Raw genomic sequence first — 24,473 nt, 5'->3', positions numbered from 1 at the left:
CTGCCATTGTGGGGCTGACATCTTACACAGGAGTCCTGCTTGGTCCCTTATCATGGGAGCCTGAGGAATGATCATTCCCCAGCGACACCCGTCGATAACAGTAAATAATAGCTGGGAAGGGAAGCAGACGACAGTAGGAACATGCTCAATAGAGGTGCTGTTATTCTTGGGACACGAGGCTTCTGCAGAGGAGGAGGAGAACTTGGAGGGTGGATGGGCGGAGGGGGGGAGGGGGGTGTCCTGTCATTGCTGATGCTTTCTAGGGCTCAGCAGCTGGAGAGAAACATTGGCCAAAGCTGGGAAGGAAAAAAAGTGAGGAGGGAAAGGGATGAAGTGAAAGGAGCTAAGGAGCCACACTGGAGAGCATACAGACAGCCCGGTGACCTCTGATGCACAAGGGATGAAGGAAACAGACTGTGATTGACTATGTGGACCATCTGGGTGATCATCTTCTGGATTCCAACGGTCCTGGTAGGTCCTCAGAGCTATTTATTCCCAATTGCATGGAATCACATGTTGTCTGAGTAAGTGCACCTCTATTCCATGAAGTTGTGGTGTCTTTGTTTAAAAAGGTCTGTGTATAAGCTGGGATTTTTCTATTTTATTCTTGCTTTTGTCGCTTCTTGCATTAATTGACAGTGGCCAGATGGCTAGATGCTGGATGCCTCAGTTTCCCCATCTATATGAATACTGCAGTGTTACTAATCTGCTTTGGTAAACATAGCAGGTTCTGTGATGAAGGAAGGTCTTAATACCATTTGGAGAAGCTTTGCTGATTTAGACCAGCAAGCAACCCCCTAAGGGGGAATGTCCACCACTACCAATGCTTCCCTTGACTCAGATTGAAGGAATGTAAAGCAATATTTGACCCACAAAGTTTGGTTTCTTTCTTTTAGCTTTATCACTTTACTGGGAATTTATGCAGCAGATTGTCGCTGCTGAGCTCTGGGCACTCAGACCGGTTGGGAAGGACAGCTGAACCTGGGCTGTGATCTCCGGGTGCTGCTCAGTTTATTCAGATTTTGAAAGCATATAAAATCAAGACTGAAATATGTCCAGCCTGGGTCTGAGAAGTTGGGAAAGGATCAAACTCTCAGCAAATGTAAAAAAATCACTGTTTCATTGCAGCTAATGGAAAAATCAATCTATTTGTCCCAGCAGGGGATTTGGTTCAAACTCTGGGAAAACCCGAGCTCTGTCTAGACATTTCAGTTGCAGAGTGAATGCAATCTGCAAACTGTTTTGCCTTTTGATTGTCTTCCACAATAAAAATAGTAACTGTGATGGTTTTCTTGTCATGTTGGTTTCTTACTCTTAGATACTATCTAAAGGGCTCTGTAAATAGATGTCATTGCTCAGGGTGGCACTGAGAGCATCTCCTTCCACTTGTTCTTTTTCTAATCCTTCAAAATACCTATTTTGATTTTGCCAGGCATCTTTTGTTCTCCTTTAAATCCTCTCATTAAACTAAACCCTCTTACTTCCAAATTAAATGGCTGTGAATTCTGTGGCTGCAAGTATTATTTATATTAAATAGTGTTTAGATCCATTCATTTCACAGGTTAAAACCTGTAGTTGGCTGTTGCTATCAATATCACAAACTGCAGCTTTCTGCCCGTTCTGGACATCTAGTTATCACAGCTATTTCTGTTTGGAATGGTTTTGGTATCTTATATTTTCTTTAAACAAAATATGGGGATGTCTTGCCCCCTCATCCAAATCTGACAGCCTGTGAGCTGGGAGCTGTTTCAGTGAACTGTTTAGGAAAAGACAAAGAAACCCATGTAGAGGAGCCCATTTTCCTCCTCAATTTCAAGGCGCAGGAGTAGGCTGTTTCCTCCCACTTGCGAACGGTAAACATGAGGGAGACTGAGCGCAGTTGGTAGCAGAGCAGGGTTATCTGGCTGTGGCACGGGAAACGGGATTTCACGTCGCTCAGCAAACAGCTGCACCGGACCTGCGACGGCCCCGCTTGCACCCAACCTGCCCCATCGGATGCCAGTGTTGGCAAAGACCAACTGAGGGACAGCGTTTGTGGAAAACAAGGTCTTTGAAACAGCACCCGGAGGCTCTCTGCTGTCTCTGGGTTTAAAATCTGCTTACTCGTGTGTCTATTACCAGACAGTGGTATCTGATCAGAAGAGTAGGGTGGACATCACTTGGTGGGGTAAAACAGTGATTTTAAGGCATTAACTACACCATATTCCTGCTTGAGCAACACATTTTATGTAAGAAAATAATGCTGTATCAGATCATCAGGGTGGTCGTCACAGCTGAACGTGCTGAACGCATGCACCCTCATTCTAGCCATAAAGAAATACCGTAGGCTTTAAATCTCTTTCTAAAACAAAAGCTTTCTTAGGACCTGTATTTCTTAAAAGAAAACAATGCGCATAAGATGTAAAGCCTTTTTTAAGGTGAACAATTCTCATGTTTCTGAGATCGCTACTAATGTGATCGCTAACATTTATTTTCACATATGTTCAGTATCTTGAATGACCCACACGCAAACCAGACTGGTTCTGTTGGCCACTTCAAATGCTCAGCACTAATATTGTTTTTTAATGTATTTTCAAGGCAATGTTTGGACAGAGATACTACAGCAGAAATATATTGTAGGTCTTAACTGTCACATTTGTACTTGTGAACTCTGAAAATGTACTAAATTGCTTTACTATCAGTAATCAAATAGATAACAATAGAGAATGATAAATAACGCACATTTTAAAAATCTGGCAATATTTAGAAATTATCAAATTCAACCTTCAGCTAACAACTGAAACTTCTAGATGCAATTACATTTCTTTAGACATGTTACTCCAGACAGACATTTCTATTTTTTTCAAAGATTAAATGGATTTTAAATTTTTTTTTCAGATATTACATGGATTAGAAATGCATTGAAATCCTGGCATCAGAGGATAGTTTATTTCATCTGAATTCTTTGCATGTGTGATTCCAGAAAATTCATTACATTATGCAAAACCAAATGGTTTTTAGTTTATTTATTTCATGACACACAAAGACAAGGAAGAAAGATGCTGAAGTTAAACACAACAGACCAATTAGATGAGGCATGATACACCGTTGAAGAGATCAAACTTTGTTTAGAAATACAATACCCAGAATACTTCCAGCCGAAATGAGTGGGAATAGAGTCACTGATGTCTGTTAGGCTAAAATTTAATTGTAGAAAGTAATAATTCTCATTACAAGGTTTTCAGTAATCATTCTTCCTCCTAAATCTAATCTGAAAGTGATCAGCAATGCTACAAGATTGATTAGGTTGAGTAGCAATATCATGCTGCCGGGTTAACTTTTCCTGCACAAAGAACATCATAAAAAAATTATCTGATACTTTTCAAATAATACATCCTGATGACTTGCTTTTAATCTTTCAAGTATGTGTCTGTATATACATATGCATATGTATATATATGCACATGTAAGTTCCATAGTGGGAATTTATAAAGATTTTTGGTTTTGTTCATGAGAGAGGAGTTATCTAATTTGTTATAATGGGAACCCACTTATGTTCAGTATTTCTATTGTCAAAAATAAGAGAAACTGGCAAAAAAGGTAAAAGTACTTTTCTACTGCAAGACATAACAACCAGGACCTTGTCCTGCAAATCATTTTGCAGTTATTTTCAATATATGCCATTTTAATGGTTGGTAGCTGTTTTGTACATTCATTTTGGTTCCAGCTACATATAACATAAACTACACATTTAATTGTTACATCTGGATTGAGTTAGGACTAACATAACATTTGTGAGAAAGGAGGATGCAGCAAGATGGGAAGGTGAGAAAATGACTTTAGGACAGATTACCACCCAGGTTCTCACAAAAACTGAGTGAGATTCTGCTTTCAGGTTGGGTCCTGCAGCAATAGCAGTGAAACAGGCTTGGGTGGTCTGCAACCAGTGGACATACTTGGATCACTGGTGCCCGGGAAAATGACCTGGCAGGTCTATGGTTTAACACTGCCAGGGGCAAGTAATTAATTCTCTGTTGCTCTAGGAGATTCCAGCAGTGCCCTGGACATTTCTGCAGTCTTTTGGAAGAGCATCCTGCTCATGCACTTAATTTAGCAGAATAACACATTCATTTTTCTCAATGACAGTAATGTCAGCAGAAGGGAGAAGGCAGAAACTCAGTCTGTGCTTGCCTGCTGCTACTATAAAAAAGCAGACTTAATTAGGAGAATTGACTGCATTTCAAGGAAATTGACTGTATTTCAAGGAAATATTTCCCACAATCAGTTGATGGGTTTGCTTGGGAAATGTGAGCACGAGAAGGGTAAATCCTGTTGAGGGGATGTAAATTTTAAGAGGAAAAGTGATTCCACTGCTTTTGCAATTTGCAGATCAGAGCTGTCCCACCTGTCTGTGACCTCCTGAGCGTCCTGAAAAAGGAGGAGGAAAACTGCGCTGAGACTCTTTCCCTGGAGGCAAAGAACAGAACTCCAGAAAAGGATCCGCTCCTGAGCTCAGGTAAAGGTTGAACAAATGTGCACGATGAAAACTGCTCTCAGATGAAATGGGTGGCCTTAAAATCAGAAAACTCCACATTCCTTCTCATAGGAGGCATGCACCTTGTATGTATCTGTATGAGCAGAAAAACAGGTAAGATCTGTTATAAGGCTCTGAGAGTCACAGGAGCCTTCTAACTCAGCTGCTCAACTGCAGTCCTCACAACTAGGGAGCACATCAGCAACAAAATCTTGGAAATTGCAGAGGATTTGGAATTCTTCTCATCTTGGACAACGGTATTTTTATAAAGTCAGCACAGTAAGTGCAAATTTACTTAACTAAATTTGCCTTCAAAATCAATGAATACCAGCAGCCAGCATTTAAATCACATGGCCTGGAGGTCCTCATTGCATCCTCTTTGCTCTAACTGTCACGTAACAGAGTTCTTGCATTTCAGGGAGGATTTATCATCACATAAAGGAGTTTTTTGGCCTGGGAAAGTCTTGTGGTACTGAGTCCTCATCATGTAGACAGCTTTCTTTCAATGCTGAGCAAGTGCATTCATGTGCAAGGGGTCTCAGAGAGATAACTGCAAGCAATTAATTGAAGCTTGCCTATGAACTGAGTGTTAGCTCGTCCAGGCAGCAGCTGGGTCAGCATCTCACAGAGTACGTTGGCTGGAGGCAACAGATGTGACTATTTTTTGTGCATGACCAGCCATCGCCACTATGGATGGGCTTGTGTCATTCACAGCATCTCGCAGACTGAACTGTTTCTGGGTGACTTTTGTGGACCATGACATGGCAAGGTTCTCACCAGTGTGGAAGGCGAAGGAGCTCCTGTGAGATGTACTGTCTGTGTGCAGGGGGTCCTGGCCAGAGATAAGCTACCATGTGGAGGAAGAGTTGAGGCTTTTTCTTAGTTGCAAAGCCTTCCTCTCTAGCAGAGGGTGTTGGAGACACAGAACTGTTTCACTATGACCTGGCCCAAGGGCAGAACTCAGAGGGAGGGTATATTGCCTGGTTTCTTAGCATGCCTAGCATTTTTCTCCATCTTTGTTTTATCCTTGTGAGCCTTGCAGGCTGATGGGTGTGAGCACAGCTTCAGGGCATTACGCCCATGTAGCAGTGACAGGGTACCTCATGGCAGGTTGCCAGATACTCCACAATACAGATCTGTCTCATTGCGTATAAGAAGTTTGATGATATGAATAAGTCCGTATTGTTTGTTTCCTTCCCTGGTGCCCTTCACCGAAGAGGAGGGTAGTTTGACAACCTATCTATTTTTCTGCTTTGATCCTGTGACATGGGTCTAATGTTGAGCTCTGCATTTCCTGTGCACCAGAGCTCTGAAGATGCAAACAAGTTAAACTTCACAGGACCATGCAGGTGTGGACCAGCACTAGTATTATCAGGCAGTACCGTTTTACAGATGGTCTTGTTTTATCTCAGTTAAATAGTAGCTCCTCCGCAGAGACTTAATCCAGTTTTAAGTTGGATCCAAATCTTAAAAATTGCCCTGAGGCCTTTTGTTACTGGAAATTTTTAAACAGGGTAGTTCTACCCTCTCTGCCCCTCTCCCCAAATCTACAGAGAGAGAAGTTAAAAGTATAGGATTGTGTTAAATCTTTGAGAAAGCATTTCCAATGGCTGTCAAAACTGCTCTTTTAAGACTACAAGTCAGATCAAACAAGGCATACTGCCATGGGCTCAGGGCTACCCACAGAGCAGAAAGCTTTACGCTGAAAGTGGCCAGAGTGACTAAGCCCCTCTCTGTCTCTGTAACTCTGCAAGTCTCCTGGCAGTGAAACCCCAGGGGTAAGATGCACATCTTTCCCCAAGTAATGGTTCCCAAAGAGAGAGCCCAGGAATTTCCTTCTGCTGGTCTTTACTCAAGGAAGGTTTGTTACCTTGGCAAATTATGGAGTAATGCTTTTATTCTGGGAAATAATGCATCTGAAAATACCTCCAGCCTTTGATTATCTTCATGTCTGAGGTCTGTGTGGAGAAAATCCCATACAGGGACTTCAGTTTGAAGAAGAGAGGAACAAAGCTCTGGGGATTCAGTGCATGTCCTTGGTGGTTCATGCAAAGAGAGAGAAAGGCAGCTTTGCAGGGTGCAGGTTGCCTTCCATACCCCATCCTTCCTGCACCTACTCCAGAAGCTTTGACTGGTGCAAGCAGGAAGAAGGGCAAAGCAGGGGACAAGTTTCCACAGTGCTGTCTCTGCTGCGGTGCCCACATCTCTGTGAAAATGGCACAAACACACAGGATTAGTTGTGGGGGAATCGGGCACAAAGTACCTGAGCAGTAAGTGTTTCTTATCCTCCTGCAGTATAAGGAAAAAGGGACTCTGTCCTTGTGATACCGTTAGCTTGGAAAAGGCAGAAGTGTTACATTAACGTGACCTAAGTCATAGTCATGCTCTTTTTTGTGCTTGAGGGAAGATGGGATAATTCTTTCAGGTGCAGGGAGTGGGGCAGGGAAGCTCCTGGAGGTCTGGGACTTCTGGTCGTGGTGACACTGTCTATTGCTGCGGGGGCAATGCTCTATTTGCTATTTGAGGGAGGTCACAAAGAGCACAGGGATGTCAGGGCAGTGCTGCTGTGCTCTGCCTCCAGCCAGGAGGCTCTTTAGCCAGGTAGGGGTGGGTGGTACCAGCTTTGCTCCATGAGGAATGGCAAGAAGCCCGCCTGCAGGAGGAATGGCTCGGCTGGTTTTCGTTTTCTCCTCCTGGGCGGACACTGTCCCAACATCGTAATTTTGCCAGGTTTTTCTGTGCACTGAGTCTAATTTGGGGGCTTTATGCCAGTGGTGTTGGCATGAAGGTTCCATAACCCAAACAATGCAGCATGGCTCGTCATAAATATCACCCAAGGTGATGTTTCGTTTGCCATTAAACTATTGCTTTGAAGTAAAGGGTTACCAAATGCCATAAACATTGGCACAGGGAGGACACCAGTGCTGAGGTGCCCTGGCTGTGAAAATCTCTGAATTTCCAGGCACTAGGACTGTTGTGCAGGAGGAAATCAATACATTCCTAGAAATGTAAATATTTTTGTCAGGCTAATGGAGGCTGGCCTTATAAAGCATGAAGTGTTTGAAAAGAACACTCAGCACTTCTTCCCCTCCGCTTTCAGTGAGCATGCAGGGCATTTGGCACACGCCAGGACCTGCCAGGTGTAGGGTGGTCCTGGCATGCTCCAGTGGCCTCTTTTTTCCCTGTCATGTTACAAAACCCATAGACAAGGCTTTGCTAAAACCAATGACAGTGAGTGGAGGCAAAAGGGGACCAGCCTGAATGATTTCGGGAGAAGAGCAAAATAAGAAAGACCAGGATTGCAGTTTCTCTGTGGCACAAGGGACATCAGCTGTAGGTCTCCTCCATTAACGCTCTGCACTGCAGGCCAAAATTCACGCATGCCAGCTTCAAGCGCCTAAGCAAGACTGAGATCACTGTCAGTTTGGCACAATGGCATAATGGCATAATGAAAGAGATGAACAAGCAGAGCAGTATTTATGGTGGTACAAGGATGACATTGATACTCTTCCTCTCTGTCCTTTCCCCAGTATCATTCTGAAGCTGTTTAAACTTCTAGTCATCTTGTAGCTTTTTCTGTTTACAAAAAAACATTATGTAAGGAAAACATCAGGGTGACTCAAAGTGGAAGCTTTAGAATGACAAAAGTGAGCTAAAAAATTCACATCTGGTTGCCTTCAACTTTCCAGGGCCATTAAATAGTTACCAGAAGACAGATGGGTAGCCAAGGGCCTGATGCAAAGTTCACAAGGACCCAAGTTGTTCTTTGCCTGGCTAGTAGAGACCAGTGGAGTCAAGGACCAGAATGGGATGGGCCTGGAGCTTGCTGGGGCTGGTTTGAAGCAAGCAGGACCTGTTCTGTCCTACCCAGGTCTCAACAGGTCTCAGCAGGACTTGCTCTGTCTCATCCAGCTTGGTTTTCAGAGTACTGAGCATTTTTGTTCCCATAGCTGCCTTGGTCCTTGGGAGACATTGCATGGTGTTTTGTTGCTTGGAGATGTTTCATAGTGTTTCATTGTTGGGAGAAGCTTCATGGTGTTTTGTCACTGGGAGATGCTGCATGGTGTTTTGTTGTTGCCCCCCCAGGCAGATGTGCTGGAATGTGGGATAACATGAGCTGCTGGCCTTCATCCGCCGTAGGACAGACTGTCAATGCTCACTGCCCTGAATTCTTCCAGATGCTGACTGGGAAAAAAGGTAACACTAAAAATATGCTTTTCTTGCCCAGGTGTTTTTTATTGTTATTTTATTTTTAAATGTGTTATTTACAAGGATGCCACTGTCAGGTCTGAATCACAGAATCACTAAGGTTGGAAAAGACCTGTAAGATCATCAAGTCCAACCTAAAACTTGAACTTGAAGTGAAATTGTGTCCCTGCTTCTTTTAAAGACCGATGGTCACTTAGCAGCTCAGTTTCCAACACTAAGCTAAATGTGGGAAAGCCTGGAATTAAAGTAGTAAGATGTTTTAAGTGTTTATTTTTCTTAGCCAGGTGGAGAAAAGTGCAGGAAGTAAATGCTATCCTGAAAAGCAGTTTTTTAGCATGGTTTCTTAAAGGAAAGCATTTTCTCCACTCAGGCTCTGTGTTTATGTATTTCTGTCCATCTTTCACCTTCTAATAACTCTTAGAGCCAGTGGCTGATCCCAGCTGAGCTTCACGGGGACAAAACTTCACACAGTGTTACATTCATACAAGTTTTGGCAAAACAGCTAGCCAGGTAGGGGGAAAAGATCCTTTTTTTGCCTCCAACAAGAGGAAATCTGCACTGGGGGTTCATCCCTTGGCTGTGACAGGCTCCACACAACTGGCACAAATTCATGGGAGCTCAGGTTTCATGGCTCACCAAACAACTTACCCAAAAAGAGATAAGCTCAAGCAACATTTGTTGTCCTTTCTCTGGGATTTCTTTGCTAGAAATGAAGTGAAATTTATTCCCAGTATGCTACAGTAACCATAAGCCATTAAGTAGGAGTTTCTGCCTGCTTTCTGTTCAGTTCTGCTTTTCAGCAATGCCCAAGAAATGTGCTTGCATTTTTCTTTAGCAAGTTAATGATTCAAATCAGAAGAGGGTTACACATTCTTTGGTTATAGGACACGGATTAGTGAGGTCCGGTACTTACAAAAAAGCATTTTATGGAGGGACGAAAGGGAGACAAAGTATTACATTGTCTAATAAAGATTAGGTAAGTCAGAGGAGAAGCACTTAGTGCTCTTTAAATAAAATCAGACATGAGCCATTCAGATTGAAATAAACACTGTGCTACTTTCTGTACACATAAACAGTAGCTGCCCATTGAATCCTATAATCTGGTTTAAAGACAGAGGATAAACTACACAAAGACACAGATCGCTGAAGAAATCATCCATCTGGCGTGCTCACAAATCTTTAGCATAGTGATACCGGCCCTTAAATGCATTGAATGAAATCCCTGCTGGTACAGCCACTAGAGGGAACTGCTCCCTGCCTCTGGCCTTCACACCGGGGAGGAAAACAGGAATTTGTACATGCAAAGGTCATAATTACATCTCAAATGTGCATTGCGTTATCTTGGAGATAGTCTAACAGCTTTAAACTTTAGTTGCCCTGTCAGCTGAGAGCTGAACCACTTCTGATAAGCAGTAGTCAGAGTGACAGTGTTCAAAACAGAAACCCAGGACGTGGTCCATTGGCATTTGCATCTTATTTCGGTCTCTGCATATGGCATTTTGGGTCAAAGTCGGCAATAGTTTATTCTCATTCTCATAGCCACATTCTTGGTTGGCTTGTGACTCATGGCTTTAATTACTGCTACAGTCATTGTCCTGTTTGAAGCAATTTTGCAAAAGAAAAACAAAGATCTGTTTGCTTGAAAAAAAAGCAAAAGTTTTCTCTCCTCACCACTTACAAAGCAGATGGGCAGCCACAGATACCAAAGACTCATACGTTAAGGGACGCAGATAGGTCTGAGCTCTGACCAAACCCTGGTCTCTGTGCTGTTGAGCTTTGTGCTGACATCTAGACTTGCATTTGCAGCTCAGACTGTCTGGCCCCTTGCTGCATAAGAGACCAAAGAAACAAAATAATCTGGAACCAAGTAACATAACTGAAGTTCACATCCAGACCTGCACATTGTGTCTCATGCAAGAAATGAGGAAAGGTGTGATGACTGGGGATTCGGAGGCAGAGGAGAAGGCCACATCAGATGGCCCCAGTTCCACGGCCATCCCTTTAGCCAGTGTTCCCCCTTGCCGAGGCAACTCCAAAAGCCTCCAAGGCACCGGTAAACACCAAGCACGGATGTTAGACAGACTGCAGACCCCGGATCTGCTCTGAGCAGGGCATGCTGCAGTTCCCCCAGTGTGTGTGTCACCCACAAGCAAGTAGCATTGTTAAAATTGTACTCACGTCCATCAATATAATATGCCCTGCACTCCCATGCTTTGCATATAATGCGATTGCATGCACACACCAACATGGAACTTCACCTCTTCTTGTCTGATCCACTTTGACATCCTCAGGCAAAAACCAGTTACAGGCATGTTTACAAGCACAACACTCTGCTCTGTGTTAAGTATGTGTGTCAATAATTGAAGCTGAAGTAGAGAATTTGCCACCATACCACTGCCTTGCTGGGTGCCAAGGCAGGTTGGGGGGAACTGTTTGGGCGAGCCGTTTTCTCTCCTGTTGCTGCACTGCAGCAGGGTATAGAAAACCTGGCTTAGAAAGCAAGCCCGGCCCTTCCAAAGATGCTAAGCTGGAACAAGATGTTCATAAATGCATCAGAATAATAGCCCGGCACACCCAGAGCTCTTCCCGCTTGGAGATCTCGGCATGTTTGCTGTGCCTTGCAATTTTACAGAGGTGAGTTCAAATCAAGTGCAGACATGCTCTCAGGTCACCAGAATTAGCCCAGAGGTAGCAGGAGCCCTGACTTTGTCTTGACAGTCCCACCAGGGCTCCAAAGAGTATAAACCAGTGCCAAACACTGCTGCATATGCATCTGCCTCCGTTCCTTCAACACTGCAGGGATGTTTTGCAGGAACTGGGTGCCCTAGAGTCCCCATAGCTAAATGTGTGGGCAAAAATAGACTTTCATGGTGCCTTCTGGCAAGGCTTCTACTAAGAAGTGCTGCTGATTTCAGGCCCTCCCTAAGTCCTTGCTAGTATTGCTGTTACTGCAGCAAAGCCAGGATTTCACTCCATGTTTCTAAAGTGTGGCTCCTACCTGACAGATTAATGTAATTAGGACAGTGGGCAGTAGTTTTACTTCTTTGTAGAAGTTTCTCTTCTCTTCAGTGCATAACCTACATGCCTGCTAGGGTCATTTTCTTCCAATGAGATTGTAAGGTGTGTAGGGCAGGACTTCCCACTTCCACTTTAGTGCCAAACATGAATATGGATGTGTTCAAACCTGTCCTATTCAACCATGTGCAACTTGCTGAGTATCCATTTCACTCAGCTTTAGGAGTCTAAAAGTCAGACGTCCCAGCAGAAGTGGGTCCGACAAACTGCCCTCTGCGGATCTCTGTCTGAAAATGAGATGAATTCTGCAAATGCCTCTTTTTCTCCACTGACTCGAACGACAGCCACGAGGGACACAGTTGGACTCAAGCATTTAGCTTTCAGAAGTCTAACTCAAGTGAGGGGAATCCCATCCTAGCCTTTAATTTGCAAGTAAGCAAGTAAATCAACAGTGTAAGATAATGCCCAGACCTGCCTGTGGGGATAGGCCTTTTAGTTTTCATTTAAAACTTACCAAAAATCTGTGACCATCTAAAGTTTTGTGTCCTCTTCAGGCTGTGACAAGCCATGGTAAGGAGGTGGGAGCATATCAGGTTTGCATGGAGTATGAATCTGTGGTCAAAAAAGTAATGTGTTTGCTGATCTTGGAATACTGGCCAAGAAACACCAGATGTACCGAACAATATTATTTATGTTGCAATTAATAAAAACACATCCATCACAGTCATCCCTGAGTTGGCAAACAATATTATGACCCACAAAAGTACACTGGGCAAGTATCAACATAATTAGCTCAGCTGCATTTCACCTCCAGCTATGCAGAGTGCATTGCCCGGGGAAAATACTCTCTTTGCTTTGGGAGCAACCCCACACATTGGTGACTGACCCCCAAGGAGAACAAAGATACAACTGGAAATGATTACACCTAATTTTGTCTTTTTTTTTGTCGCTACCACACAGGTTTCATCTACCGAAACTGTACGAGTGAGGGTTGGTCAGACCCATATCCGAGACCCGACATCGCTTGTGGCTACAATGTCAATGACACAACAAATGAGGCAAGAGTGAGTCTGAGTGCCTGTGACCACAGATCTGCTGCTTTGGGGCCCTGGGAGAGGAACATGTTAGGGGAGACTGAATGATGTCGTGATTTAACTCAGGTGGGGTTATTGTTAATGTTACAGGTGTTTTTCAGCATAAATGCTTCCTCCAAATGATCAGAATGGGTTGCTCAGAGTAAAACTTCAGCAGCTGATTTTACAATAAAATTTATTTGTTAAATAGGAGGAGGCACCTTTCTCTTGGTATGGGCTGATTTCTACCAGACAGTCAAAGATAAAGATGTAAATATATGTTCCCCTGCAGCGTTCCTATTTCATGACTCTGAAGACCATGTACACTATTGGATACTGCACCTCCCTCGTGACGCTGATGATAGCCTTAGCAGTCCTGGTCTCTTTTAGGTGAGGAGAAGCATCTCTGGTTTGTGTTTGGCCAGGACTTCTGGTCATCTCAGCCAACACACATCCTTCTGTTGGCTTTCAGGGCAAGTTAAAAATTGAAGTATTTCTGAAAACCTTCACAGAAATCAGTGACAAAAATGATCTCTGAGTCTTGTCTCTCAGAAAATGTCAGAGCTGCTCCTCATGCTGTGCTCTCCTGTCCTTTCCAAAATGTAGCTGCACATATTTTGCAGACTGGCGTTTGCATCACCTGCCTGCTGAGGTCTTCCCATGACTTCAGTGTCCCTCGGGCGCAGTGTCTTTCCCCCTGCTGTTCTTTTCCCCACTTGAGACTGTGGCTAAAACTTTGCTCCAAGAGCTGCTGCACTGACTTCTGGGAAGGTTTACAGCAGTGATCTGACAGTCAGCTTATCTTCACGCATCCTTATAACCTGGAATTTGTACTTTGCTGCTTATTCAGTGAAATGAATTTCCCTTACAGTAAGTGTCAGGGTGGCACCTCCAGGCAGAAGAAACCCCAACTACTTTGCAAACTCGTCTTCAGGCTGCACGGCCTCTGGACCCAGATTATGTGGAGATTTAATACAGAAAACATTTCAGGCACAAGTGCACTGTGCAGGCAAACCAAATAAATCCACCCAGGTGTGGATAAACACCTTGGGTTCATGTTACTCTAGAAAGGAGGGAGGGAGGCTAGATCAAGCATATTGGCGTGAAATCGCAGCTCTTCTGGCAACGTTCAGCTTGTTTTAGCACCTGAGTGGAGCAGATGTGACTTTAGCTTTTTAAGGTCCTCTCTAGGATATCCCTCTTGGGAAATGCCTTAGTCTTCCTTTCACAGACAGAAAAACAGCATTCTTAATTTGTCAGTTGAGCATTAATAAGGACTGAAATTTGCTGTTTACAGCTACAAGCTACCGCGTTGGCTAGGAATGTAACTTCACAGGATCTCTCTCTCTTTTTGTTAACAGAAGACTTCGCTGTACGAGGAACTACGTCCACATGCATCTCTTCACGTCATTCATTTTGCGAGCCTCATCCAACTTCATCAAGGATGCCATTTTGTTTTCCTCTGAAGACACAAATTACTGCGGGGCATACACGGTAACCCTCTGCCTTCCAGCTTGTTCCACGCCTCAGTTTCATAGAATCATAGAATCATAGAATCGTTTAGGTTGGAAAAGACCTTTAAGATCATCAAGTCCAACCATTAACCTAACACTGCCAAGTCCACCACTAAACCATGTCCCTAAGCATCATCCACACGTCTTTTAAACACCTCCAGGGATGGTGACTCAAACACCTCCCTGGGCAGCCTGTTCCAGTGTCTGACAACCCTTTAAGTGAAGTTTTTCCTAATATCCAATCTAAACCTCCCCTGGCAAAACTTGAGGCCATTTCCTCTTGTCCTATCACCTGTCACTCAGGAGAAGAGACCAGCACCCACCTCTCTACAACCCCCTTTCAGGTAGTTGTAGAGAGCAATAAGGTCTCCCCTGAGCCTCCTCTTCTCCAGTTCCCTCAGCTGCTCCTCATAAGACTTGTGCCCCAGACCCTTCACCAGCTTTGTTGCTCTTTGTTGGACACGCTCCAGCATCTCAATGTCCTTCTTGTAGTGAGGGGCCCAAAACTGAACACAGTCTTTGAGGGGCGACCTCACCACCACCGAGTACAGGGGCACGATCACCTCCCTACTCCTGCTAGCCACACTGTTTCTGGTACAGGCCAGGATGCTGTTGGCCTTCTTGGCCACCTGGGCACACTGCTGGCTCATCTTCAGCCAGCTGTCAATCAACACCCCCAGGTCCTTTTCTGCCAGCAGGATCTCAGCAGTAGTTAGTGTGCAGGGAAGGAAATCTCTGTCTTAGCTTTCCATTCAGCATGAGGGGTTGTGGGAGATTAAAAGTATGCCCTGTCCCTTCTCTGTCACTCGATCCTGCGTGTTGGTTGTTCCTGGCTAAGATTTCACCATTTGGGGGGATTCTGCGTGGGTGACAGTGGCATGAGGACACAAAAGCAGCTCAGGCTGGAGCATACACTCAGAAATCCAGGTGTGGTTCCTCCCAGCTATAGATGCTTTTACGAGTATTGGAGCAGAGGGCATCCAGGTCAGTCTGAAGTAGGTACCTGCACTCATCATCTTGATTGCATTGACTAGATGGCCACAGAAGACACCAGGAGTTCAGCACATCATTGACACAGAAATGCCTAAACATGGTTGTCTCAGGCTGTGAACACAGGATACACCACCAGAGTGGAGATTCTTACATGGATTTTAGATCCTGGTAGATGGGGCTGGCAGGAAAAGTACGAGAACACATTAAATATTGCTGACTTACACTACAGTGTGAGACCTGATAGTGAGATATGGGTTTGCACCCAGAGAGCCTGGAAAAAGAACCTTTCAAATTTCTTTTTACTGGCAGCAAAATATCTTGAAAACTGGGGGTGGGAGGAGTACTGGAGGCAATGTTCAATGCTTTAAACCAAAAGATAAGAATTAGGGAGGGAAACAAAAAAAAAAAAGGCGGCTTTTTTTCTGTTTTACCCCCACAGTTTTGCTGGATTTTTGTTGCTGAACACGAACATTTTGAGAAAATTTTAACTTGTCTTTATCGACCCTTTTTCTTAGGAAAAAAAGACTGACAAATACATTCATGTGCTTCTCTGAGGTGATATTAGTGCTACTGATATTTTAGGTAGTAATAGTGAAACTCCTCTAAGTGAGACAGCAACCTAAAGCCATGTGTCCAAGACACATTTGGTTCTTGCTAGTGAGGCAGTTGATTAATGCATTTACGAGTGCCAGTCCTGTTTTCTTGTCATGTGAACGCCTGTCTCAAGGCCACCCATTTAGTCCCCTAATTGCTATAAAATCCCTATTTGCCAAGATTTATTTACAGTTCTCTCTTTATGTTAGAAGGTAGATACAAACCCTAGCAGAAGCTAATTATCCTCTCTTTCCTCAGGCTGGGTGTAAGCTCACCATGGTCTTCTTTCAGTATTGCATCATGTCTAACTACAGCTGGCTTCTGGTGGAGGGACTGTACCTCCACACTCTCCTGGTTATTTCTTTCTTCTCGGAAAGGAAGTTCCTCTGGCGGTTCATCGCCCTCGGATGGGGTACTGGTTCTCCTTTCAGTAAGAATAACTGTGGGTTTGTTTTGCCTTTGGGATGCACTTGTGGAGCAGTAACTAGCTTTTCCAATCGCAGGTGCCCCAACTGTGTTTGTGGCCGCATGGGCGACTGCTAGGCAACTCCATGAAAATATTGGGTAAGTTGTGTGGAGGGGGGAAGATGGCATGCTGGGGGGAGCATCCAGCCCCCACGCAGGCTGTTCCACAGGGTTCTGCTCATTCCCAACTGCTGGCAGCCAAGCAAACCAACACCGCCCTGCTGTGGTGGGAGCCTGGATCCTAGCGTGAGCGGGAGTAGAGGTCCAGCTGAGCAACCTGAGAAAGAGCCTCAGATTTCATTTGAGTATTTTCAAGGGTAGGAGGTAGCCTTCAAGTGTGAATTCAGCCTACGATGTTTTCAGCATCTGTATTTGATTTTCTGATTGGTGAAACTTTGTTTCTTTCTCTTCTCCCTTCCAGAATTTTGAACAGTGTTTGTACTTTAAGGGCAGGATCTACTTTTTTCCTGTGCAGGTGGACAGTTTTGTCAGAAATGTTGTGCAGCTAAGTGAGAACAGGAAATTAATTTTGTAGAAGGGGGGAATAGGGGCCTATCTGAAGTGCAAAACAGACTAAACCCCTTTGAAAATACACCAGTGTTTTGATAACTGACTGCACCTTCTCTTCTATTTTTACAGGTGTTGGGACATTAACACTAATGCCAATACCTGGTGGATCATTAGAGGCCCTGTAGTTTTGTCTATTTTTGTAAGTCTTTTCTGGGACAAGCAGATTCAAACTGTATTTTCAAATATTGTGGAGTCAGAGATCATCTACTCAACATGCTTTAGAAGTGTGTTAATGAACTGATCTTAGACATGTGCCTGAACTGGTGTGACACATGAGTTACTGCTTAAGCAACTTCTGCTCAGCAGGATTTAGTCAGTAACTAATGCCCCAAAGCTAAGTTCACAAGGAAAGCTAGAGTGTCCTCCCAAGAAGCAAGAGCCTGAAGAAGATCAGGTTTCCACATCCTGTTGATTTCATATGAACTTGGCTGGCTTGCGGAAGCTTGTTTTGGACTGTTTCAAGGAAGGCTCCAGACGAGAAACGAAGTGGCTGTACATTTCAGTACAATCGCCTTTGTGTCTTCCGGTCAATGCCCCTCTCAGCAAAGCCAAAAACAACTTGCCTTACATGACCATTAACTTTTGTTTTCAGCAATGAAAGCAGCTCACAGGCTGCACACACCATATGCTAGTGGACTGCAATTATATTATTGTTATTGCTCACTGAAATAAGGCATAGGCATTGCAACTTGGTGTGAACCTGCCCAGTACAAGGCAGTAGCGATGTAAAGTACAGTTTGGTACAAATAATACTCAACACCTATAGTTTGAGCATTTGCTGGTGCTCACCTTCACAGCCTTAGGTGCCAAGGGGCTGGAGCTGCTTCTTGGAGATAGTAGTTCTGCCCAGCTGAGATGCTCTGGGGCAGACCACTCTGCAATGATCAATCTGAAACCCTAGTACAGAAAAACTCAAGCTGCTAGTTACTCTCAAGTAACCTGCTGACACTCCAGGTGAGAACCCAAGAGCTGGTTGAGCTTTTTGTGTTGCCAGTAGGAGCCATTGTGTTTGCAACTCGCAAACTGCAACACTTGCACACTTTCTTGGAAACCCAAGCAGCAGAGACGGTGGGTTAAAGTTCTGCTCCATTTACCACTGAGCAATCCTTCACCCCCACAGACAAGCAGAAGACCACACCAGTGATTCACGGTCAACTTAATGAGGCCACAGCATTTATTTTTCTTAATGAATCAACCCTTATGCTCCAGGAGCCACTCAGCAATATTTAAATGCCAACAAGGCCCAGGCATTCTGCAAGGAGAAAAAGCACAATCTTAATTTATCTTTTGTGGGCCACCCACTATCCCCTTCCAAGTTTCCTCGAAATTCTGATCACATCTAGCTTGGCCACTTAAGGCAGGAGCCGCCTGCGTGACTCTGCCTCTTTACCTAACAGAGGCTTTTCTCAAGCCCATAGCCACAGACAAACAAACAGCCAGTTCTTCAGAATTCAGATCTAATCTCTTTATTCTGCGCAGCGCACAGTCCTTAGCAGTTCAAAGGGCAGAAAATCAACACCGATAAAACCCTTTGTGCTCCTAGGCTAACATTCATGGCTGTGTTGCCCACGGGCAATCCCTCCCAGCAGGAATCCCACCGTCCCCCCTTCCCCAGGAGTTTTTCATTAGCAAAAAGTCCTGCTCAGTGTATACCGCTCATGCCTGGCCTGGTGGGTTAAAAACCCCAGAATCCTCAGACCTGAACCTCCTTTTCCCCCAAAAAAACCCCAGAATATTTCAGTCTTTCCTTCACGTTCCCCACCCCTAGTTCCTCCCAGCTCTGCTCTTTTCCTCACCCCTCTCCAGCTCCCCAAACTTCCAGCCCTCTTCAGACACCCTCAGCAGCCCAGACCACGCAGCCACAGTTGCTCTCTCTTCATCCAATAATTTCAGTAACCCAGGGACATCCTGGGTCTCTCCCATCTACGGTAGACCCGCTTCTCTTAGGGAAACCCACCGCCTCGGAGCCCCACTCCGAAACCCACCATGAAGAGGATGCACCACTGCGATGGTGTTTCCAGGCGTAGGGAAGGGTTAAGGGCCTGCCATGGTGCAGGGTGTTGCAAAAGGGCTGCGGGTGCGGGTCGGTGGGCAGTGCCGGGGGCAGGAGGAGCGAAGGGAAGGGCGATGTCGGAGCCCTGATTCAAATGGGAGATAAAGCTCAGGTCCTCCCTGATGCCATGGGAGTGGAGCGAGGTGCTGGGGTGGCTCTGCCTCTCCTGCGACTCCCGCTCTTTGCCTGAGGGTCAAATGAGCAAAAACAGCCATTGCTTCACCTTCGCCCAAACCGAGCAGCAGATCAGCATTTTTATCTGATATCCACTCTTGGAGAGGGGGAAAATGCAAAAGGAAGAACTTCAGTGTTGACTCCCTCCTATCCCCACTTTTAACCATTTTGCCTCCATCATCCCAAACCACGCCCTGTCTTTTGGCAGGGAACAAATGGCATTTGCAGTCCCAGTTAGCAAGCGGTAGCTCCAGTGCTGCCCCTTTGCTGGCATCCAAAGTGGGGCCAGACTGCACAGAGGCTGTCTGAACCCCACAGCCGGAAGGGATCCTACCAGTGCTCCTGGTCTCCCTGCTTTGGTGATTTGCCCAGATAATAAGCCCTGGTCGTCCCCGTAACTAAAGCTGCAGCAAACCGGGGGGGAAAGCAGCCAGCACCGGGGCCCACTGTGGTCAGGCAGGCTGGAGAGGCAGGGACAGGGACTGGAAAGGGGACAGGGACACAGGCAGGCCAGCCCCAGACCCTCTATTCTGCCTGCTCAGCCAAAACACCCCAAACTGGTTCTGCTGATACCTGGCAGTTACATAAGTGGTTAATGGGCATTTGGTTTTGTTGTTTAGGTTTTTATTTTCACGTCCTTCCTTCTGTTTTTTCACATTCTTCCTTCTGTTTTTTCAGATTAATTTCATTCTTTTTGTCAACATTTTAAGAATCTTGATGAGGAAGCTCAGTTCGCCTGAAGGACGGAGCAGTGATTTCAACCAATACAAGTATGTCCCTTACATTGCAATTTCATGCCTCGTGAGCCCACCCAAGCTCCTCTTGCTCCTTCTGCACTGGCTTTCCCCTCTGTTTTTATTCTCAGGAGACTTGCAAAGTCAATGCTCCTCCTCATCCCTCTCTTTGGGGTCCACTACATCATCTTTGCTTTTTTCCCTGAAGATGCAAGCAGCGGCACAATGGAAATTCAGCTATTTTTTGAATTGGCTCTTGGATCATTCCAGGTAATATTTGACAAGCTATTATTTCTTTAAAATAAGAAGGGAAGGTGTAACATATAACTGCAACAGAGCAGAGTCCCAATGGCAAAACCAAGCTGTCTGATTTCTCTTGAGATGCCTCATCCCCATTCAAAAGCTGAAACTGCAGTTCTAATTCTGTGACCATGGTTCTTTTATCTTTTAGGGCTTTGTCGTGGCTGTACTTTATTGTTTTCTTAATGGTGAGGTGAGTTTTGTGTATATAACTTCTTTTTTTATTGCTCAAGTATGCCTCATTAATCAGTAGGGTATGTTCTCCAATGAATTACATTTTTTGTCTGAGGGTTTTCTTCCTAGCTACCTAACGATAGTCATGAAATACCTCCTAGACCTGGCAAGCCTAAGTAATTGTATGCCAGATGCAAACTTCACATCTCAACTATTGCAGCCCTTTCGTAAATCAGGTAGCATTATTACTGTCTGGGAATGGAGGGTGGGAGTACAATCCCGCACACGGTCATACTGACAGTCAACTGGTTCTGACGTAGAGTGCTGTTATCTGTCATCCCATGCTGTTTTCTTTGCTTGATCCTTGGGAGAGAATTTGTCAAAAGCTGTATCCAGTCCAAGTTTATTAGGACTCTCATAAGGTAAAGCTTTTGGAAGAGGGACTGTTTCCTTTGTAGTCATATGATAACTGCCAGGCTTCTGGGCTACAACTTGCACTCTGAAATGCTGCTGCTGGTAGAGGTGAGGGGAAACATTATGCTAAACCTGGGAGATCCTGAGGTTATTGGAAGGAAAAAAAAACATTAGTGTCTAAGGTTGGAAGAAAAAGTCACTTTGTAATGGAGGAGAGGTTTGAAATACTTTAACTGATCCTTTAACAGGGTTCAGAAAAAGTTGTTTTGAAAAGAAAATCTGCGTTTTTTTACCTTAGAGTGCCAAAATGACCTGTTTTTATAACTAAAATAAAAATCTTGGAAAAATCTAAACCAAACACTTACTAAGGCCAGCTAAACTCTGTGAACAGTTTCACCTGCAATTAAACAGAAAACCAGGTTAACAGAAAACTGTGTGGCTGCAACAACAGTACCACTAGAAGTGACAAGAAACAGGCCCTACCCTAACCCCTTAAATGGGGGTTAAATAAATAAATCCAAACCTTGGCAAAGGTAACCCGCTCTCCTTTTCCTGTTATACTGCTCTCCACAATTCAGGGCTCCAAGATAAACTAGCTGAACTAAGTATTTTGTGACCTTTCTACCTAGGTTCAGCTGGAAGTTCAGAGAAAATGGAGGCAGTGGCATTTAAGCAAACACTTGCGTCAGCATCTCAGCACCTCAGCGAGTAACGGAGGAAGTGGCTTAACTCAAGAGATGCAGATGGTGAGGTCGAGCCCACCAGAGAACTGGAGAGCAACCCTCCAAAGATCAAGCATGCTCTAACACTGTACGCCTGGAGGATACCTCCATACTCAGATACACATGGTTAAGTCCCATGGACCGTGCTGGAAGTCTTGTGTATGTATCCAAAAGCAGGACTTGGCTGTAGATCAACGGTTCTTGAAGCACATCTGTTCACCTATATCCTGTGTAGCACTAGAGTTATTTTGCAAGAAAAATGGGCCAAAACATTATGCTCTTCCTTGGGTTTCTGGCCACAGTAATTTGTGTTTCTTTCCACACCAATATTTTTCAGCTGCTATTTCTACCTTAAATGTGACCTTTCATTTTTCATGTGGCTCTCCAGCATGTTCCAGGCTAAGCCAGGCTGGTGAGTTTTAGATGTTCTCTATTTCTTCTGCTGTTTAAGCTGGGAGGACATTCAATTTTGTACAACGAAGGGTCCGTGTGATCCTTTAACACAGCTTATGGATTCGAAATGCAAAATTAATTCATCCCTAAAATTTGCCAAGATTCAAAGTCTTTCTGTTGTGGTCATGGATGACGGACACTGAGGACATAAAGCTGGGCTGAGCTAATGCTTCCTATCCAGCTTCATATCCATTGCTCAGGTATGCTCCAGTGTTGGTGGCAGGTTCAGAGAGTTTTCTTCCTTTGCCTCTTCTAACATTTTGTATGTTTTTTGTAATGGTAAAAAAAGCCATTATAGTATATTCCAAGGGTGACCAAGTAACCTTTAGTAAGGTGGCTCTTTCCTATTGTGTCTGTACCTTTGAGACCTGTCCTGCTAGTCTTTGAAGGGAAGCAATGAAAGCCCTTAGGACATTTAAAACTCAATTGAACTGGACAGTACAAGGTATCTTATGAAAAACAACACCATAGCAGCTGGCAAAAATCTCTTTACAGTTTGTGATCATTCAGCGTGCTGAAATCTGCAAGACTGTGCACGGCAATACACTGTCACAAGGTATACAAGCTTCTTTTACAGCTAAATCTGCAAGACTGTGCACTGCAATACACTGTCACAAGGTATACAAGCTTCTATTACAGCTTTATGTTCTTAAAGATAAAATTGTTGAGCAAATTCCCCTGGTTTGAGTTGGAAAGGTAAAAAAGAATTCATCCGACAAATGCAATCAAGCCTCCTACTTGATTTTGTATCTCCATTTCCCCAGTTGGGGCAATTCTTGCCTGATTTTCTTCAAGGGCAAAGATGGCTGAACAGAAAGCAAGTGGCGTTTATCACACTTCTCCCTCCTCTTGATCACCTACAAGACATTGGAAAAACGTGCATGGTATGTCAAATGCTGACCGAGCGGCATTCCCCAACTGCTCTGCCAAAACTGCTCTAACAAGCTTTTATTCACACCAAACCATCATGCTAGACTTCTGCCTTTTTACTAGAAGGCAAACATGCAGAGAAATTCAAAGGATGCTTTCAAAGTTAAGTTACCTGTGCAGAAGCAGGTGCTATTAGCACTGTTTCAAACCCTGAGATTCAGGAAAAATGTCTTTTTTTCTCTGCCGGTGCCGACAGTTAGGCCACACAGCCTTTATCCTCCCTGGTGAAGCCAGCACTGCAGGCAGCAGCACCACTGGCAGCAGCCAGGCAAGGAAGGGCACCATGGCAGGAGGTTTGCTCTGGCCTCCCCTGCCCGGTCAGCTTTGCGTGCTGATGCAGGTCACCCAGTAGCGGGAGAGTTGAACCTCTTTAAAACCAGGAAAAAAAGTCAAACATAAAGCAGTGAACTGGCAAGCTTTTCCAGGAATTAATTTTAAACTTATGTTTTTGGAAAAGGCATGGTTTTGAGTCGACTTTGTCCTTTAAAACTCAGCCAAAGCAAGTGGAAGGAAGAGCAGAAGCGGGATCAGTCCCGTGACTGAGGGAGAAGTGAAAGCCTCTCCATGTATCTTTGGGTGAAAGATCTCACTTCTCGCTGACTTATCCAAGCCAAGCAGAGCCTCCAAGCTTCTTGGGGGTTCACTCTGCCCCAGTGCGTTTAGCAAGTCAGGTACTTCTGAAAAAGATACAACCATTAGCCTAATTTTCTCTACAAATGAGACCAAGAAGAGTGAAATAACTTGTATGTTCCCTGTCTGAGAATTAAACATTTATCAGTCAAGCCAAAGCAGCTGTTTGTTTTAAATGCAAGTGCCGCATTCTGGCATAAATGAAGAAATATAGATTGAGAGATACAATAACATGTAATTAATTAGATCTGATGCAATTTTATTGGTTCTCCCACAAGCTAGTGTAAGAGCTCAGCCCTGCAGTGAGTAGTTAGGACCAGTACTGATGGCACAAGGTCGGGTGGAGCCCAGGCTGAGCATGATACCTATTTGTACAGCAGTCCTGGTGAAACAGGGGCGAACCACATGCCCCGAAATAAAATGCTGCTGGCTTTTGTGTTTAAAAATAAGTTCTAGCATAAGTTATTATTTTACATGGCCATTTTGGTTTTATTTGACTTGCCTGAAATAACCAAAAAAAGGAAGTATTCCCAGATTCTGTATTACACGTTTGCTTCATGCATCGAGCACTAGCCTGGTTTATATGAAGAGCTGAGGCTCCATAAAAACCCTTGGACATCAGCTGGCATTTGCAATCCTCAGCTCTTTGGGAAGAGCAAGTCCACTTGGGCAGGTGCCAGAAGCAGGCGGCCCCAGGCATTACGGTGCTGTGACCTGGATGTAGAAAGCTGCTGCCAAACACCACCATAGTAGGATGGGTTCTCACCTCACCCATCTTCTGCACAGGCGATGCAAGAGCACCCTTCCCTGTTGGGGACCTCTCTTGATTAACTGTACTGAAGAATACTAAAGAAAAGAGCTACTTAGCTCCGGGAACGCTGACACGTTTATAAGCAGATGAAAAGGAACAGGGTAGTAAATATCAGCAAGAAATGCAAAAAGT

At 44.5% G+C, this 24,473-nt stretch overlaps 1 protein-coding gene across 1 annotated transcript; it reads left to right on the top strand.

The window, feature by feature from the left end:
* Nucleotides 1–252: 252 nt before the first annotated feature.
* Nucleotides 253–21,601, top strand: SCTR (secretin receptor). Its single transcript, XM_059820316.1, is given in 13 exon segments — nucleotides 253–471; nucleotides 4,369–4,495; nucleotides 8,600–8,710; nucleotides 12,698–12,801; nucleotides 13,103–13,200; nucleotides 14,172–14,304; nucleotides 16,170–16,323; nucleotides 16,415–16,475; nucleotides 17,016–17,085; nucleotides 19,852–19,943; nucleotides 20,039–20,177; nucleotides 20,359–20,400; nucleotides 21,425–21,601. Coding segments are annotated over 13 exon segments (1,527 nt in total).
* Nucleotides 21,602–24,473: the final 2,872 nt, after the last annotated feature.

The sequence above is a fragment of the Gavia stellata genome, chromosome 8, assembly GCF_030936135.1.
Source record: "Gavia stellata isolate bGavSte3 chromosome 8, bGavSte3.hap2, whole genome shotgun sequence".
Classification (NCBI taxonomy): Eukaryota; Metazoa; Chordata; class Aves; order Gaviiformes; family Gaviidae; genus Gavia; species Gavia stellata.
Note: the sequence above shows the minus strand (reverse complement) of the source record. Positions and strands in the feature narration are given on the sequence as shown.